The sequence below is a fragment of the Sorex araneus genome, chromosome X (assembly GCF_027595985.1).
Source record: "Sorex araneus isolate mSorAra2 chromosome X, mSorAra2.pri, whole genome shotgun sequence".
NCBI lineage: Eukaryota > Metazoa > Chordata > Mammalia > Eulipotyphla > Soricidae > Sorex > Sorex araneus.
Window position 1 is genome coordinate 319058717 of NC_073313.1, and position 17344 is coordinate 319076060.

Below are 17344 nucleotides of genomic sequence, written 5' to 3' on the forward strand. Positions count from 1 at the left end.
GAAAATATTTTTCTGAAAAAGATAAATGGGAACGGAGTGGCAGTACAGCAGTAGGGCATTTGCCCTGCACTCAGCCATCCTGGCTTCGAGCCTCAGCATCCCAAATGGTCCCCCAGCATGGTCAGGAGTAATTCCTGAGTCAAGAACTGGGAGTATCCCCATGATGTAGTCAGGTAGATAGGGTAAGGGCCTGGAAAGTGAAACAGGTCAGCAAAAATTCTGGGAGGAAAATTCCACTTTGTGAATACGGATAAGACCTTGAGCTGCAGACACTGAGGCGACTGGACTCTCCACCCTCCCCCCTTCCCCCCTACCCCTACGAAGAAAATTCCTCGAATTCCCTCTGACCTCTCTCTCAGTCTGATTAACTTTAGTGGTTCAGCCCAAAGAAGACCATCAACACTTCCAACCTCCCTGATAACCTCCTTAGCAACAGACTTTTACCTGAGAAGAAGCCCCATGTGGGAAGCACGTTGGAGAAACCCTATAAAAGCACCTTGAACAAAGGAAGGGCATGCATATGCTGCCTGAGCCCATGTGCTGCTTGCACCCACTTGGCTGAGCTCACATGGCACCTGAGCACATGTGTCGCCCACATCTCCCCTCTTCCCCTCTTGAGATGTGTACTTTCATGCTTTTGAGTCTAATGCTGGGATGTGTCTAGGGGCTCTCTCCGCCCTTGGTGAAGCCCACGTTCTCTCTTGAGCGCGTTAATCTCTCTCTCTCTCTCTCTCTCTCTCTCTCTCTCAACCTCTCTCCCCTCCGCACCTTAAAACCCTCCAAATAAAATCTGTTTTACTTCACTGCTTGTCTACTCCTGAAATTCCTTTCTGCGAGCGAGGTGGGTAACCCTGGGTCTCGGGTGGTAGAGGGGGATTGGGCAAAAGTGACTGTCTTTCTCTCCTCCCCACTCAGGTGAGCCACCCATGGGGTCCACCAACATCACTCAGAACTGCCAGGAGTAATTACTGAGTAAAGAGCCAGGAATAACTTCTGAGCATTGCTCAGACAAAAAAAAAAAATCAAAATAATAAAAGTATAAATATTTGGGTGGTTTTTTGGTTTTGTTTCTTTGGTTTTGGGGCCCTGTTTTGGTGCTCAGGGATTATTCCCTGTTCTGTGCTCAAGAGTCATCCCTGGTGCAGACCAGGTACCAAATGTAGAGACTGGTACTTGAATCAGAGTTGTAGGGCCAGAGTTGAAGTGTGGTGGCCACAGGCAGACAAATCCCTTACTTCCAATACTATGTCTCTAACTCCGCTCCCCCTTCCCAAATGGTAATAAGGCAGTTACAAGAAACTTCATTGTAGAATTATCTTTTAGGTTGTATTTTATAAAGCTGGCTGGAGAGACAGTACAATAGGTAGGGTACTTGTCTTGCACTGGGTAAATTGGGTTTTGATCGCCTCAGGATACCACATGGTCTCCTGAGCTCCTCCAGGAGTGATTCCTGAGTGCAGAGAGCCAGGAGTAAGCCTGAGCACCGCAGAATGTGGCCAGTGTGGCCAAAACCAAATCATATTAAAAATCAGCCTAGATGATTAATAACTTGTAAATAAATCATGTTCGGTTCACATAGTAAAAAAAAAAGTAGGTGCTCAAGATTAAATGTTTATGTGCCCTTAACATTCATATACTGAAACCTTATTATGAAGGTATTAGAAAGTGGGGGTATCTGTAGGTGATTAGGTCATGAAGATGGAGTCCTGGTAGATGGGAAGAGTCCCTGGAGACCTCTCTTATCCTTTGCAGATTTTTTGTCTGTTTGTTTGTTTTTTGCTTTTTGGGTCACACCTGGCGATGCTCAGGGGTTACTCCTTGTTTTGCACTCAGGAATCATTCCTGGCGGTGCTCGGGAGACCATATGGGATGCTGGGAATCGAACCCGGGTCAACCGCGTGCAAGACAAACGCCCTACCCGCTGTACTATCACTCCAGCCCCAACCCCCGCAGATTTGAAGTGAAAAGGTAACAGTCTAATAATATTGCTGAGAAGGTAGCACAAGGATGAAGGACCTTTTCTAGCAACTGGCTAACCGTGGTTCAATACCTCTGTTTTTTTCAATACCTCTGGCAGCACATATGGTCCTCCTGAGTCCCAGGAGTGAACCCGGAGCACAGAATCAGGAGTAAACTTGAGTGCAGCTGAGTGTAGCCAAACAAACAAGCACTAAGGGAGCATGATCTAGGAAGTGGGCCTCAGGGAGACACCCATTTGCTGACAGCTTGATCTTGGTTTTCCCAGTCACATTACTATGAAAACTAATTTTCTGTTGTTTATAACCTAGGCAACGTTATTTTGTCATAGAAGCCAAAGAGACTGGCACACTAAAGGGGTATTTTAAAAGTTCATGTAAGGGGAATCAGGGAACACAGTATAGCAGGTAGGGCCCTTGCCTTGGATTTTTTTTTTTTTGTGACGTCTTTTGAGCCGGAGCCAGGTCCATAGGTGGTCTCACCGCGTCATTTCTTGTTTTCCACGTTAACTTCTCCGAACAGGGACCGTGGAGAGCCCTTCCAGCACCTCCACCCAATTCCTACACGCCCGTGCACAGCCATGGCAACTCCGGGCCAATGGGAGGAAGGCTATCTTTGGTCTTGCTCCTGTTCTGCTCTAGCCAATCAGAAACGTTTTACAAAAGCCCTTCTCAGAGATGCGCAAGCTCCGGGGAGGCTTCACTTCCGGACCGCAGCCGGGGCGGCTGGCCCTGTTGTCATAGCGACCGTTTTACATTAACTGGTTTGTACTTTCCACCAGGTGGCCTGGCAACTGCGGGGGGCCAGTCTCCCGCCATTCCCCGTCGGCTCAGTGAGGCCCCAAGGCCTTAGCAGGCCCCCGGATTCTGGCCTAGGGCTCCGCCGCGCCCCGCGTGGGCAGGATGGCTGCGGAAGAAGAGGATGAGGTGGAATGGGTGGTGGAGAGCATCGCGGGGTTCCTGCGGGGCCCGGACTGGTCCATTCCCATCTTGGACTTTGTGGAACAGAAATGTGAAGGTAAAAGACCGAGACCCTCCCCTCTCCCCCAAACAACGTCCCCCTTTCGCTTCTCTCCAGCTGTTGGCAGGGAGGTGGGCACCGCAGACCAGGTCTCTTTTCTCCGATTTTCACCCCCGTGGGCCTGGATTGAAGTGGGTTTGTGGGAGGAATTGCTGTTTTTCCTCACGCTACATAAAATGGGAGCCAAGACTCCCCGCTCCCCAAGCCCTTGGATCCAAGCACATGCCCAAAGAACCTTCAAGCTTAAACCTCTGTTGAGTTTCTCAGCCTATTCCAAGCGGGCTTTTGTTCTGGGCTGGTGCAGTGTTTGACTTAACCAGGCAGCTTCCCCAGTTATTTGGGATGAGATGCATCAATTTGCCTTCTGATACCGACAGTTACTGCTAAGGGTGTTGTATGATGTCTCCAGTAGACCCAGAGCCCTTTGTTCAGCTGTTTAACTCTCGGCTGTATGAACAAAGGGAGAGTTGCTTTTCATAGATGAAAGTTACATAAACATGATACAGTATTCCAACTTCTGATCAGTTCATGGCTGGGATTCTGTCTTTAATTTTTGAAGACACATTGGAGCCCATTTATGGAAAAGGAACCAGGAGCTATAAAAATTATAAGTAAATTGCATGTGAACGAGTGACTAGCTGTCATTGTGCTTGTTTAATTTGGCAAGATTTTGAGGGTGGTAATATCTGTCAATCATTTGAACAATCTTTTATGCTGGAGGCATTAGAAATTGCTTTTTAAGACTGGGCCGTAGAGCTAAAAGGTCAGTGAATACAAACCCCAGGGAAACACATTTCCACAGCAGAAGTGCTTTTTATCCAAGATGAGTTTCCCTTGCAGCTGTGTTTGAATGAACTTGACAGCAATTTGGTGGCGATGTTATGAAGGAAAATTTAATTATAAATTGATTTAAACTCTTAAGATTTCACGAATCTGGACAGGAGAGAGAGAGTATGACAAGTAAGGCGCTTGCCAATCTGGGTTCAATCCCTGGCATCCCATATGGTCCTCCAAACCTCACCAGGAGAGTATCCTGGGCAAAGAGGCAAGAGTAAGCCCTGAACACCATTGGGTATGTCCCCTCAAACTACCCCGTTCCCCCCAAAAAGAGATTCCATGAATCTGGTAAGAACGTGATTTAATCTGAGTAGGAAATCTTTTCATTATATTCTCATTGGCAGAATAAAAATTCAAGCTGTATTACATACCGTTTTAAAGCTTTTAAAGGGTTTTGAAAAGCTATTTTTCAATTAAAAATAAATCAACAACTTCCCCTTTCTTGGTTGTTGCTGCTATTGCTGTGATGCTGGAGGCTTGCAGATTTGCGTGTGGTGGTCACAAGATTTAGCTGCAGTGCTTGTTGTGGTTGCATATTTGGATGTGGCCTTGGGCATCCCAGTGTCAGTGCCTCTGGGGCAGCTCTACACTTGCTGGAGATAGAATTTGCAACCTCATGTGTGCAGGACAGGCACTCTGCCACTAAGCCACATACCTTGAGCCCCCAGTAAACTTTCCTTTTGATATTTGGGCCACACCCTGCCTTATTCAGGGGCTACTCCCATCTGGAGGTTTTTCGGATTGTGCAGGAAATCAACCTAGGCCTCTTACTTGAAAGAATGGGCCCTCAGCTCATTTAGCTGTCTTTCTGACTCCCTCTCCTGTGCCTCCAATATCTTTTATTTAGCCTTTTTGTATTTGTTTTGGCCTTCCCATGTGCTCAGGCATTAGGGATCAGACCCACCTCAGTAGCATGCAAGGTATCCTCTTTTTACCTGCTGTACTATCTTCAAGCTTTTTTTTTTTTTTTTTTTTTTTGCTTTTTGGGTCACACCTGGCGATGCACAGGGGTCACTCCTGGCTCATGCACTCAGGAATTACTCCTGGCGGTGCTCAGAGGACCGTATGGGATGCTGGGCAAATGCCCTACCCGCTGTGCTATTGCTCCAGCCCCTTTAGGCTTTTTAAAAAAGAAACATTAGTGCCATGATGAGATTGAAAAGGCTTATGGAATCTTTGCCTTTCTTTAGAATAAAAGAAGAAATTAGGGGCTGGAGAGATAGCACAGCCGGTAGGGCGTTTGCCTTGCACATGGCCAACCCGGATTCGATTCCCAGCATTCCATATGGTCCCCCGAGCACTGCTGGGAGTAATTCCTGAGTGCACGAGCCTGGAGTAACCCCTGTGCATCGCCAGGTGTGACCCAAAAAGCAAAAAAAAAAGAAAAAAGAAAAAAAATAAATTACGTTACCTTCTGATTTCATATACCCTGCTGAGACTAAAATACTGAATGGAAAAGGAAAACATGAAACTGCTTCCTCCCTCCCATCCCCAAGTAAAACATCAAAAGTGACTATCTCATTAATAATAGACCTGATTTTGATTTATAATTTTATAGGGTCGCATCAACCCTCAGCTTTATAAGTGTAATATATTAATTTGGCTTTAGAATTAGCTGAAAAAAGGTGAGAGGGCTGCTGTTTTATTGTGTGTGTTTGTGGGGGAGACAGTGCTAAGAAGATATCAGAGCAGATGCCAGGGAAAATAAAGTAGCATGCCAGTAACATTTGTCATATCTGTTCATATTTCACTGACTCTGGTTGCCAGGATTCTGCTATTCTTTACCTCAGATGATTTAAAGTTTAGTTTTGTACAACTTTGTGATACTTGTAATTATTTCAATAAACATGAAATATTCTTAGGTCAGAAGTTGGGGATAGAAAGCTTGAATAAAATAAAATTTGTGTGCTTGAGGTTTATAATTTAGTGATTATAAACAAGCTGGTAAATAGAATTTAAGTGTAAAGCAGAAGATTCTGTAATAATGATAGGCACATAATGCTGTTGATTATGAGTTCACAGGCAGGAATTGGGAGTGCATAGAAGGTCATGGAGAATGTGCCTATCTCAGTATCTTGAGAAATGGTTGGGAGAAGAGGCATTTGGTTATAGGCAACAAGGTGGAGGGGTGGCTTAAGCAGGCTCTGTGTGTGTGTGTGTGTGTGTGTGTGTGTGTGTGTGTGTGTGTAGTGGGGGGATGGTTTAAATTACTGTGTGTTGTTTCTTGGTATTCCAAATAATTGTGTATAAACAACACAAAGTTTAGCATGGTGAGAGATGAGACTTGGAACCCAGTCTTGGAGAGTTCTGTCTGGAGTATAGGATTTTGTACTCATTCTATAGCATTGAGGAGTCATGAAGTGTTACAAATAGAAAACCACATATATTTGTTTTCCTATTAATTTATTTTTGGGATTTAAGACCCATACTCACAGTAATCAGGGCATTCTCCTCACTCTTTGCTCAGGCACTCCTGACTATGCTCAGGGGACCATATGCAGTATAGGGGAGTGGAACCCGGGTTGACAGCATGCAAGGCAAGCTCTTTATGACCTGTGCCCCTTGTTTTATATTTTAGAGCAAACATTTTTTTAGGAATATTAAAATTCTAATTCACTAATTGGTCTTGTTTTGTTGATATTTAATTTTTTTCTTTTGTGGGACCATTGGGCTGGAGCAATAGCACAGCGGTAGGGTGTCTGCCTTGCACAGGGCCGACTCGGGTTCGATTCCTCCATCCCTCTCAGAGAGCCTGTCAAGCTTCTGAGAGTATCCTGTCTGCATGGCTGAGCCTGGCAAGCCACCCATGGCATATTTGATATGCCAAAAACAGTAACAATGAGTCTCACAAGGGAGATGTTACTGGTGCCCGCTTGAGCAAATCAGTGAACAGCAGGAGGACAGTACAGTGCTATAGTGTGGGACTATTATGGACCACACCCAACAATACTCAGGGTTTACTTCTGACTCAGGAATTACTCCTAGCAGTGCTCGTGGGACTCTACAGGATACCAGGGATTGAACCCCAGTCTGCTGAGTGCAGGGCCAGTACCCTACGTGCTGTACTTTCTTTTAAGCCCCTTGATATTTAATTCCTTAAGGCAGTCTGTATGTTTCAAACCTATATATTTGTCACACATGTAATCCTTAAATATTATTTTCATTTTATATATTTTAACCTAATTATATGTAAGAAAAAATGAAATTATATTGAAATGGTCACTTTGAGTAAAATTTGCATCAGAAAGTTTCACTACAATAAACTAATCTGGTACCTGTTATAAAGCAATTACTATTAAAAGCTATTAATAATATTGTATAAAGAAATTATTACCTTGTTATTTATTGAAAATTATACATTAATACTTGTCTTAAGTAGAAGGTAGATTTTAAATAGAAAAATTTGTTTGCAATGAACACTTTATCTGTTTTCTTAAAGAATGAAAAATACAAGAATTAAAAGTTGAAGAGCTAAATTATAGTAATGAGTTCTGTTTTTAAGAAGTAGACTTTTATATTGTATTAATAAAATGTTTTTTATTTTTTCTTATGAATTTAGTTTTTGATGATGAAGAAGAAAGCAAATTGACCTATACAGAGATTCATCAGGAATACAAAGAACTAGTGAGTATTTATTCACTAATTCTTAAAGATAGTGAAAATATTTATTTTGGGACTGGAGTGATAGCACAGGGGGTAGGGCATTTGACTTGCACGTGACTGACCCAGGTTCGATTCCTCCGTCCCTCTTGGAGAGCTCAGCAAGCTACCGAGAGTATCCCGCCCTCATGGCAGAGCTGGCAAGCTACTGTAGTGTATCCCATATGCCAAAAACAGTAAGAAATCTCACGATGGAGACGTTACTGGTGCCCACTCGAGCAAATTGATGAACAAAGGGATGACAGTGCTACAGTGCTCTGGGTTTTCTAAAACTAACTTTTGAATTTAAAATTATTTTAATTTTACTAAATATTCCATTTTCTCTAATAATAATACCGATTGTATCAGTCTCCAAGGAGTCTCTGAGCATCTCATTCTTAGGACTTCTTCTCTTCTACTGTAGAATCTAAGAAATGGCTTTGTAACACCTATTTTAAAGGATATTACATCTACTTTTAAAATTTAACTCTTGTTTTACTGATGCATCTGGAGTCATATTAATTATTAATTTTGCCATGGTTATTTTATGATTTTTTTTCGGGGGGAGGAGCCTGCTCAGGGGACCTTATCAGGTATTGGGGATCAAATCTGGATTGGCCTCATGCAAGGCAATTTGTACTGCTGTACTATCTCTCCAGTTATATAATTTTAAAGGTACCTCAAGATAGTAGAAACAATCTACTACCTTAATATGTTAGAAAGATTCTAACAGATTAAACTATAAATCTCACTCTAATTTTATCTAGTAGAGAAAATAGGTTTTATTTGATTCTAAAATATTTAGTGAAATAATGCCTTTTAACTTTAATACAATTTTTGTTTGTTTGGGGGCCATACCCTGTAACTCTTGGTTGCTATTTCTGGCTACAGAGCACAGGCTTGGCAGGAGTTGCTGGTAGTAGGTGCAGGGATCCATACCTAGGCCTCCGACATGCAAAACATTGTGCTCGGTCCTTTAAACCATCCATCTGGCCTCTAATATAATTCTATATAGATTAATAAATGCATAAGCCTTTAGTTATACTTTTAAAAACTCATTACTTAGCATGGAAACTGTAATTTAGACTTTTTCATATAAATTATAAGAATTTGACTTTCTCTTTTTTAGGTTGAAAAGCTATTAGAAGGTTACCTCAAAGAAATTGGAATTAATGAAGATCAATTTCAAGAAGCATGCACTTCTCCTCTTGCTAAGACACGCACATCACAGGTTTTTATTTTTGTGTTATTGTGCTGATATAAGGTTATAACAAAAATGTCCAGGGTTTCACCTAAACTTGCTGTGTTTGATTATTAGTGTGTAATATTGTATACATTGAGAGAGTTAAAAGATAACCATGTATTAGATTCTTTTAGAATTACCATAAGAAATGATGGTAATTTGAGGCATCAGTTAGGAATTTTCTGAGCTCAGAACTGTAATAGATTACAGGGTTTAATCAAAGCAACTGATTTATTTTATAGATCCCTGACAGTTAAGCTGATGTCCCTTTTTAAGTCTTAGGAGATCTATAGTCCAAAGCTTCTGGTGCATTCTTCTCTGGAAACTGCTTTTATTGTGTTAGTGTTGAATTGAAGTAGGTGTTCTGAGAATTCATAACTAATATTGTCTAAGGGCTCTTCTGGTTGTTATTTTAGCAGTTCACGTGTCTTAACTCATTTAATCTGACTTTTAAGAAAAGGTTATGACTTTTACTTAGATATGAGGAAACTAAAACCCTTATACATTAAGTACTAGTGCCCAGCTAAGTAAGTATTCGAGCCAGCTTATCAGTCTTGGCACCCCACTGTGTCCTTGCCCAGAGGTTGTGATTCAGGATATATTACTGCTACCAAAAAACCTTTACAAAAACTTCTTTAGCTTTCCATTTTCTGCCCAATAAGTTATCATTTCTTAGCAAAAATTATAGACTTTTCTCTCTCTCTCTCTCTCTCTCTCTTTTTTTTTTTTTTAGTTTTAGTTTTTGGGCCGCACCCGGCAATGCTGAGGGCTTCCTCCTGGCTCTACATTCAGGAATCACTCCTGGTGGTGCTCAGGGACTATATGGGATGCTGGGGATCGAACCCGGGTCAGCCACATGCAAGGCAAACACCCTTCCCATTGTACTCTCACTCCGGCCCCATTGGAATTATCTTAATATGACTCCAGATCATTTACTTATCTTGATATAGTTCTCTAAAACATTATGTACTACTGTTATTCTGGGTCACTTGATCTTGTAAGTATCCATGCTCTTGATTTTGCTCATCCTACTCTTCAATCTGAAATGTTTGGCCTGCACTTTTATCCAACTAACACTTCATTATTCATCAGGGCATGGCTGAAATGTTACTTCTTTCTCTTTTTTGTATTTGGTTTACATCTGGTATAGTTTGCAGTACAGTAGGTAGTCCCATGTTAGGCAATCACCTTAAATCTTTGTAGTATTAGTATTTCTCTGGCTCTGAAATGTTACTTCTTTTTTTTTTTTTTGCTTTTTGGGTCATACCTGGCGATGCGCAGGATTTACTCCTGGGTCATGCACTCAGGAATTACTCCTGGCAGTGCTCGGGGGACCATATGGGATGCTGGGAATCAACCCGGATCGGCCGGATGTAAGGCAAACGCCTTACCCACTGTGTTATCCCTCCAGCCCCTTCTTTTTTAAAAAAATATTTTTGGTGGGAGGGTGGGTTTTTGGGCCACATCCAGCTGTGCTCAGGGCTTGCTCCTGACTCTGTGCTTAGGGGTCATTCCTGGTGGTGCTTGGGAGGAGACTGTATGTGGTGTCAGGGATTGAACTCAGGTCAGTTGTGTGCAAGGCAAGCACCCTACCCACTGTACTCTCTTTGCAGCTCCAAACCACGTTTTTTCCCCCTTTAATTTTTGGTCAGTGGTCTAACACTGTTTCTTAGCCTTTTTCTGATTGAGGCCCCTTCTAACCTTGTTTCCTTCATGTGTCTCCTCTGCTCTTTCCATCCTACCAATATGACCGTTGGTCTTATGCTAAATCCTAGCCCTACCAGATCCCTATTTTTGTAATTGCCATCTGTGGTGTAGCCCATTTTTATTAATGTGATTGTCTTTGTGGCTCCCTTGGAATATCCTGGGAGTCTATAGAAGAATCATATTGCCCCAGGTTGAGATAAATTATCTTTCAAAAACTTGATATTTATAGTTTTCCAGCTTGGGGGCCATACCTATTGGTGCTCAGGATTTACTCCTGACTTTATGCTCAGGAATCACTCCTAACAGTGCTCAGGGAACCATATGTGGTTCCAGAGATCAAACCCAGATAGGCTACATGCAAGACCTTAGCTGCTTTACTATCTTTCTGGCCCCTTAAAATTTCTTAACATTTTTATTCACAAGTTAAGGTTATCCTAACAATGAAGAAAGATGTGTGTGTCTACTACTGTGAAACATTTATTCACCAAGTATTCAAAAGGTTACCAAATGTTAACCAAAGAAGGAAAATACAAATACCAATGTCTTAAGAGAAGTATAAATACTGTCAATAATTTTCAGCCAACTCTTTCTATTAAAATAAAAAGGGAAATTTTGGTGTGGCCCAAAAAAAAAAAAAGTAAAAATTGAAAATGATTGTTTAGAGTTTTACTTTATTATCCCGTCTGTTTCTCAACTTCCACATCTGTGAAAATTGGAATACACTTTGAAAGGTTTTTGTAAAATGTGAAGATAATGTTCAGAATACACTATCTGAAACATAAGAAGTAATAGATAGAAGCAGCTCTTAATTTTCTTGGTGGTCAATTAGTAATGTACAAATTATGCCAGGGCCATGGATTCAGTCATCTAGTTAGGTAGCTTTATTCTCTTTGGGAGCAAATTCTTAGCACCAAATACTGAATAGGAATACTATTGAATTAGTATAGACTGTCAGCATTACTGGAATAAAGAGTTCAGAGAACATTATTTACTGCTTTGTGGCAAATATGATCTCTTTGTATAAAAATCAGAATGCTGTTCTAGTAGTATGTGTAAATATGAAATGTTTAAAAATAAACTAAAAACCAGTATATCTATTATTTGGGCTGGAGCGATAGCACAGCGGTAGGGCGTTTGCCTTGCACGTGGCCGACCGAGTTCGAATCCTCTGCCCCTCTCGGAGAGCCCGGCAAGCTACCGAGAGTATCTTGTCCGCACGGCAGAGCCTGGCAAGCTACCTGTGGTATATTCAATATGCCAAAAACAGTAACAAGTCTCAAAATGGAAATGTTACTGGTGCCCACTCGAGCAAATCGATGAGCAATGGGATGACAGTGACAGTGACAGTGATCTATTATTATAGTATCATCTAAAATAGTTTTACTACCTTAAAATCCTTTGCTCCATATGTTTATCCTTCTTCTCTTTGACCTAAATTCCTGGCAGCTTCTTGTCCTTGACACATTTCCTTCAGTGGGTGTTTTTTAGTGTTGAGAGACTAAATTACTAGATCTAACTAAGTTATACTGGAAGCCTTAGAACAAAGTTATGTGGTAGCATAATCCTATAAAGAAACCCCTGCAGATAATCACTAATATCACTAATTTATCATTGATACTGTGCAAATTTGTTAGTATTGTTGCAACTTTCAGTTGAACATAGATGTGGCCTATTTGCTTTCTTTAACATGGAGTCTTTTGAACTGTATGTGTGAATTTAAAGGAAAAAACTCACCCTGTCCTTATATGTGTTACAGTGAGATGCTTTTGTACTTTACCTATGGTTGACTATACCGTGTTTGTCTTAAAATGTGAGCTGGTTGCCTTGGAAAGCACTCTTTCCTCTTGCTTAGAAATTTGTGATGGAGCTTTTGTTGACATTGCTGCTGCTGCCTATCTGGTGATGGTCGCACACCTTTGGTTTCATTTTGTGTGATTAGCTTTTGGCAATGTGGGCTTGAAGGTTCAGTGCTAGGACCGACGAATGTGGTGCTGCTAGGGCCTAATAGTGCTGGTGTCTGCTCAAGCCACACCCGGTAGGTCACCAGGGATAAGCCCACCACTGCTGGAGATTGAACTCGGGACCTTGAACATACCAGCTAGCTCCCCAACCCCAACACCTGTGGTGGGTTGTTTTTGTTTGTTTGTTTGTTTGTTTTGCTTCTTAACTTATCATCCAGAAAAAATTTTTAAAAAATTTCTAACTCTGTATCTTCTTCCATAAAACATTATATAGGACAACTAGAGTTGTACTCGCATATTACTAACACCTTATTAGACTTGTTTTCCAGAGTTTGCCTTTTTGGCAGTTACCTTTATTTAATATGGTTCTTATAGTCAAGAAATAATTTTATAGTTCCTAAATCACCATTAAATAGTGCATTTCAAAGGACAAACTATCAAATAGAATTTTTTTCCTGAAAGACAAATTCAAATATTGAAGTGTGATAGCTTTAAAAAAGTTTTCTGTGGTGCTTAGCACTTCTCATTTGTCAGCCTTAGCCTTCAGGAGTGATAGGGCTTGGGAAATTCAGCCTCTTGAGGACACATTTTTAAATACTTTAACAATAAAACCTAAGAATTGTCTTTTTTGAGTTATTTAATCCTAAATAATAATGTAGCATTCTTTAATCAATATTTCTTTTACAATGGAAATGATTTGAATATGTTGAATATAGCTGTTAAACTTGAACCTATAATTAACCTTTGTATTTCTTTCCATAGGCAATTTTACAACCTGTTTTGGCTGCTGAAGATTTTACCATCTTTAAGGCAATGATGGTTCAAAAAAACATTGAAATGCAGTTGCAAGCCATTCGAATAATTCAAGAGAGAAACGGTGAAATGTTCAGTTTAGAAATCTAAGTGCTAAATATTTTTTTCAATTTTGCTGATTCTGATTTTAAAATTGTCTTAAATGTAGCTACATTGTAAACCTTTTTTACATTGTATACTTTTATTAGAAATGTGAAAGTTTGTGGCAGATAGGAGTAGGGTAAACCTAAGTAGTGTGTGCTTGCCATCTCAGAGGGAACTGAACAAATTTAATTTAAACGATGTGTTAAGTTTCAGAGAGTTTAATTTTCTGCCTAGCCATTGTTTATGAAACTCAATATTTTTTAAAAATTGAGGTAACATGGCTTACAGTAATATGCATATTTATGCTTTGGGTATACAACCTTACTTTACTCTACCATACCTTCAGTATCCCTCCACTACAGTTCTTAGGTCCCTTCTCATGTGCCATCTCTCCACACCCCTACTTACGTAGACTCAGTCCTTCCTTTCTTCCTTCTCTCCTTCCCTTCCTTTCTCTCTCCTTCCCTTGCTCCCTCCTTTACTCCCTCCCACCTCCCTTTCTCTGATCTATTTTGTTTAGCATGCTGCCCTCTTGTTTCATCTAAATTGCAGCACAATGTGAGATTTTATTTTTTCTCAAGCTGAGTCCTGTTGTATTGTGTATATATCCTACAATTTTCCTTTGTTTCCTTTTGTGGGAGGACCACCTGTGGCCTTTAGGAGATTCTCCTGATTTGGTATGGTTTGGTCCTTAAGGGCCACACCATGCAGTGCTCAGGGGACCATGTGGTTCTGGGAATTAATCTGGCTCTCCCACAGTGCAAAGCTTGTGCTTTGACCATTGGAGTTATTGTTCCAGTCTTAATACTACAATTTCTTCTTTCACTCATCTATTGTTGGGGACTTGGGTTGTTTCTGCTCTTGGCTATTGTAATTAATACTGTAATGAATATAGATGTACATAAGCCTTTTTGATTTAGTAGAAAAAAATCATTTGAAAAAAAAAACCTTTTTGTATTTGGGGGTTAAATACCTAGAAGTAACATTTCTGCAGCATTTGTTAGTTCTATTTTCAGTTTTCTCCAGAAGTTTTCATGCAGATTTCCATAGAGGCCAAACTAGTTTGCCTTCCTACCAACAATGAATATGGTTTTCTTTTGCACAGCATCTCAGCCAACACTGATTGTTTCTGGAATTTTTGGAAGTAGACCATTCTCACTAGTGAGATAGAAATACCTTGTTGTCATTTTTATTTGTATTTCCCTGATAATCGGTGATGATGAATACTTTTCCTCCTGCCTGTTGTCATCTGTATGTCTTCTTTGAAAAAGTGTCAGCTCTATGGTGTTTTAATGTTTTCTACCATTTAATAAGATGTCTTTTTATTTTAAATAGTTTATTTCAAGGTACTGTGTTTTGTTTCTTTTTTTTTTTTAATTTAGTGTATCCTATTTATTGCTTTTATTGTCTTGGACAACGGAGTTGAATTATTGAGGTGACCTTGATAGTATTTTTTCTTTACAAAATTGTTCACAATATTTGATTACATTTAATACTCGAACATCAATCCCACTACCATTACATCTTCCTACCACCGTATTTCCATCCTGAACCCCAAACCCTACCCCTAAGCAGAACTAAAATAATTTTGTATTGCTTGTTACAAATAATCTGCTAAAAATGAGACCAAAAAAGGTTTCTTATAGGAAAGTTTGTGAAGATTGTTGTATTTCACCCAGGAGCCATTAAGCCCTTCTATAAGATATTAGTAACAAATTGTTAAAGGTTGAGCCTTGTGTGCTTATATTTATATGTCTATATAGATATATTTCCCCCTAAGATTGGTTGTCTTCCTAATCAAATGTGGTGTGCTACTCTTGGAATATTCCCTTCCCCCCTTCGGGTTGTCCTGAATAAAACAGCCCAGTGTGGGTTCTGGCGGCCTGGCTAGATGTACCATTCTGTGAGAGATTTATATTGAGTCTCTAGAGGATCATGGCCATTAATGCGATTATATGGTGCCAGCGGCTGCTTGTGAATGTGACTGCCAAGCTACCAGAATTAGGGGGAGGTGGGGGGAGGTCAACCATTCCCAGTTCCCTTGAGCCTGGAGTTTTCAGTTACAAGTCCTGCAGTTTTTCTTCTCCATTCACTCATGGAGGCCTCAATAGTCTTGCATGTGTTTTCTTAGATTTATTTTATGAATCAAGCCTAACATCAAAATCTTTAATTCATTTTGAATGAACTTTTGCTGTGATGTATTGGTTCAATTTCATTTTTTTCATAACTAACCTGTTTTCACAATAAAGAGGCTTTCCTTCCAACATTTTATGCTTTCAGTTCTATTTTATTTGTCAGAGACTCTGCTTTTATTTTAATACCATATAATTTTATTACTGTGGAATCTGTTGCATTATTATATAGTTTAGTTAGTGAATGCATTTCCTTCCACCTTATTGTTTTTTCATAGAACTGCTCTGATTATTGGGGGAGTTTTGTGGTTACATATGAATTTTAACTGTTTTGTGTCCTTGAAGAATAGCATTGGAATTTTGATAGGAATTTCACTATATCTATGTAATGCTATAAGTAGAATGGGTGGGTATTGACGCTAGTCAGAAACCTTTTCCGTATCTTTGATGTGATCATGTGATTTTTATCTTTTCCATTTGTTAATGTGGTATATCACATTAATCAATTTGATACCAATTTGTTACATTGTATCATTCTTATGCTTGAAAAAATCCTACTTGATCATGATATATGATCCTTTTAATGTATTTTTTAATTCAGCTTGCTAAAATTTTGTTAAGATCTTCACATCTGTAACTTTCTTTTTAGTTATGTCTTTGTTTTTGAAATTACCCTGATGTTGATCTCATAGAAACTTAAGAATTCCTGTTTCATCAATTCTCAGGAAGATCTTAAGAGAAATAATAGATCCTCTTTGAAGGTTTGGAAGAACTCATTTGTGAACCTATATGAACTTGGACTTTTGTTTTTAGTGGAGGTTTTTGTTTGTTATTTCAATTTCTGTACAAATAATTAGTGAGTTTAGGTTTTCTGCTCCCTCTGGATTTAGTGTTTGGAGGTTGTAGCATTCTGAAAACATTCATTTCTGATAAGTTCTCCAATTTCGTGCCATACATTTATTCACAGTAATCCCTTATGTTCTTTTTTTGGTATATGTGGTATCTGTTACAACTTTTCTTCTGGGGTTGATGCTTGTTAATTCCAGCCAGATACTGTGGCTATGATTTTATGTGGCTTTGAAACTGGGAGTAGGAATTTATGATCACAAGCTTACTACAGCAGCTGTATCCCTAAATATGGCATCTCTGGTTTGCAGTTGCTTCTGCCTGGCACTGGCTTTAGTGTTATGTCCCACAGGCCAACAGATATGTATAGTAAACATGATATTTTGTTTGTGAGTGTCTGGCAGCAGCTGTATTGTCCAGTTCAGGCAGCCCTCAGAAGCACCCTGTGGTCCAACAGCAAGGTGTTCCTGAGGTCTGGTGTCCCAACTTTGACCCAGCCTGGGCTCCAATCGGATGCACTATTCAAAACAGTTTTGAACACAGTTACAGCCCGCAGTTGGAGGTCTGCTTTGTTTCAGTGGTTTTGTTTTTTGTTTGTCTCTGGAAGCCTTTTGACTCTATAGACATTTATTTAGGTTGACTGCTCTTAGATGCGGATTTTGAGAAGCTGGTTTTGTTTAGCCTAGGGTAAGCAGTTCTCACCCCATACACCAGTGCTACTAAGCCCCATCCCTAGGAATGGTGGAATTTTCCAGGTCCCTGTTTTTTTTCTTTTTGCTTTTTCGGTCACACCTGGTGATGCAAAGGGGTTACTTCTGGCTCTACACTCAGGAATTACTCCTGGCAGTGCTTAGGGGACCACATGGGATGCTGAGAATAGAACCCGGGTCGGCAGTGTGCAAGGCAAATGCCCTACCTGCTGTGCAATCGCTCCAGCCCCCCAAATAGTTTTCTGAGCAGTCTCTCCTTCACTCTACCCCATCTTGTATTGGGGCCCCACCCTGTGGCTTTTCCTTCCTTGTCCTCCTTGTTCCACAGTGGGCTTCTGTCCCTAGAGGTGGTGGCTGGATTTTCCAGTAAACTTC

At 40.3% G+C, this 17344-nt stretch overlaps 1 protein-coding gene across 1 annotated transcript in view; it reads left to right on the forward strand.

Moving 5' to 3' along the window:
- Window positions 1–2656: 2656 nt before the first annotated feature.
- CFAP36 (cilia and flagella associated protein 36) overlaps window positions 2657–17344 on the forward strand; it is a 28206-nt gene continuing 13518 nt past the window's right edge. Inside the window, exons 1-4 of the mRNA XM_004609208.3 lie at window positions 2657–2994; window positions 7394–7458; window positions 8603–8704; window positions 13147–13261. Coding sequence (XP_004609265.1) covers window positions 2880–2994; window positions 7394–7458; window positions 8603–8704; window positions 13147–13261 — 397 coding nt within the window. The 5' untranslated portion in view covers window positions 2657–2879. The remainder of the gene's footprint in view (window positions 2995–7393; window positions 7459–8602; window positions 8705–13146; window positions 13262–17344) is intronic.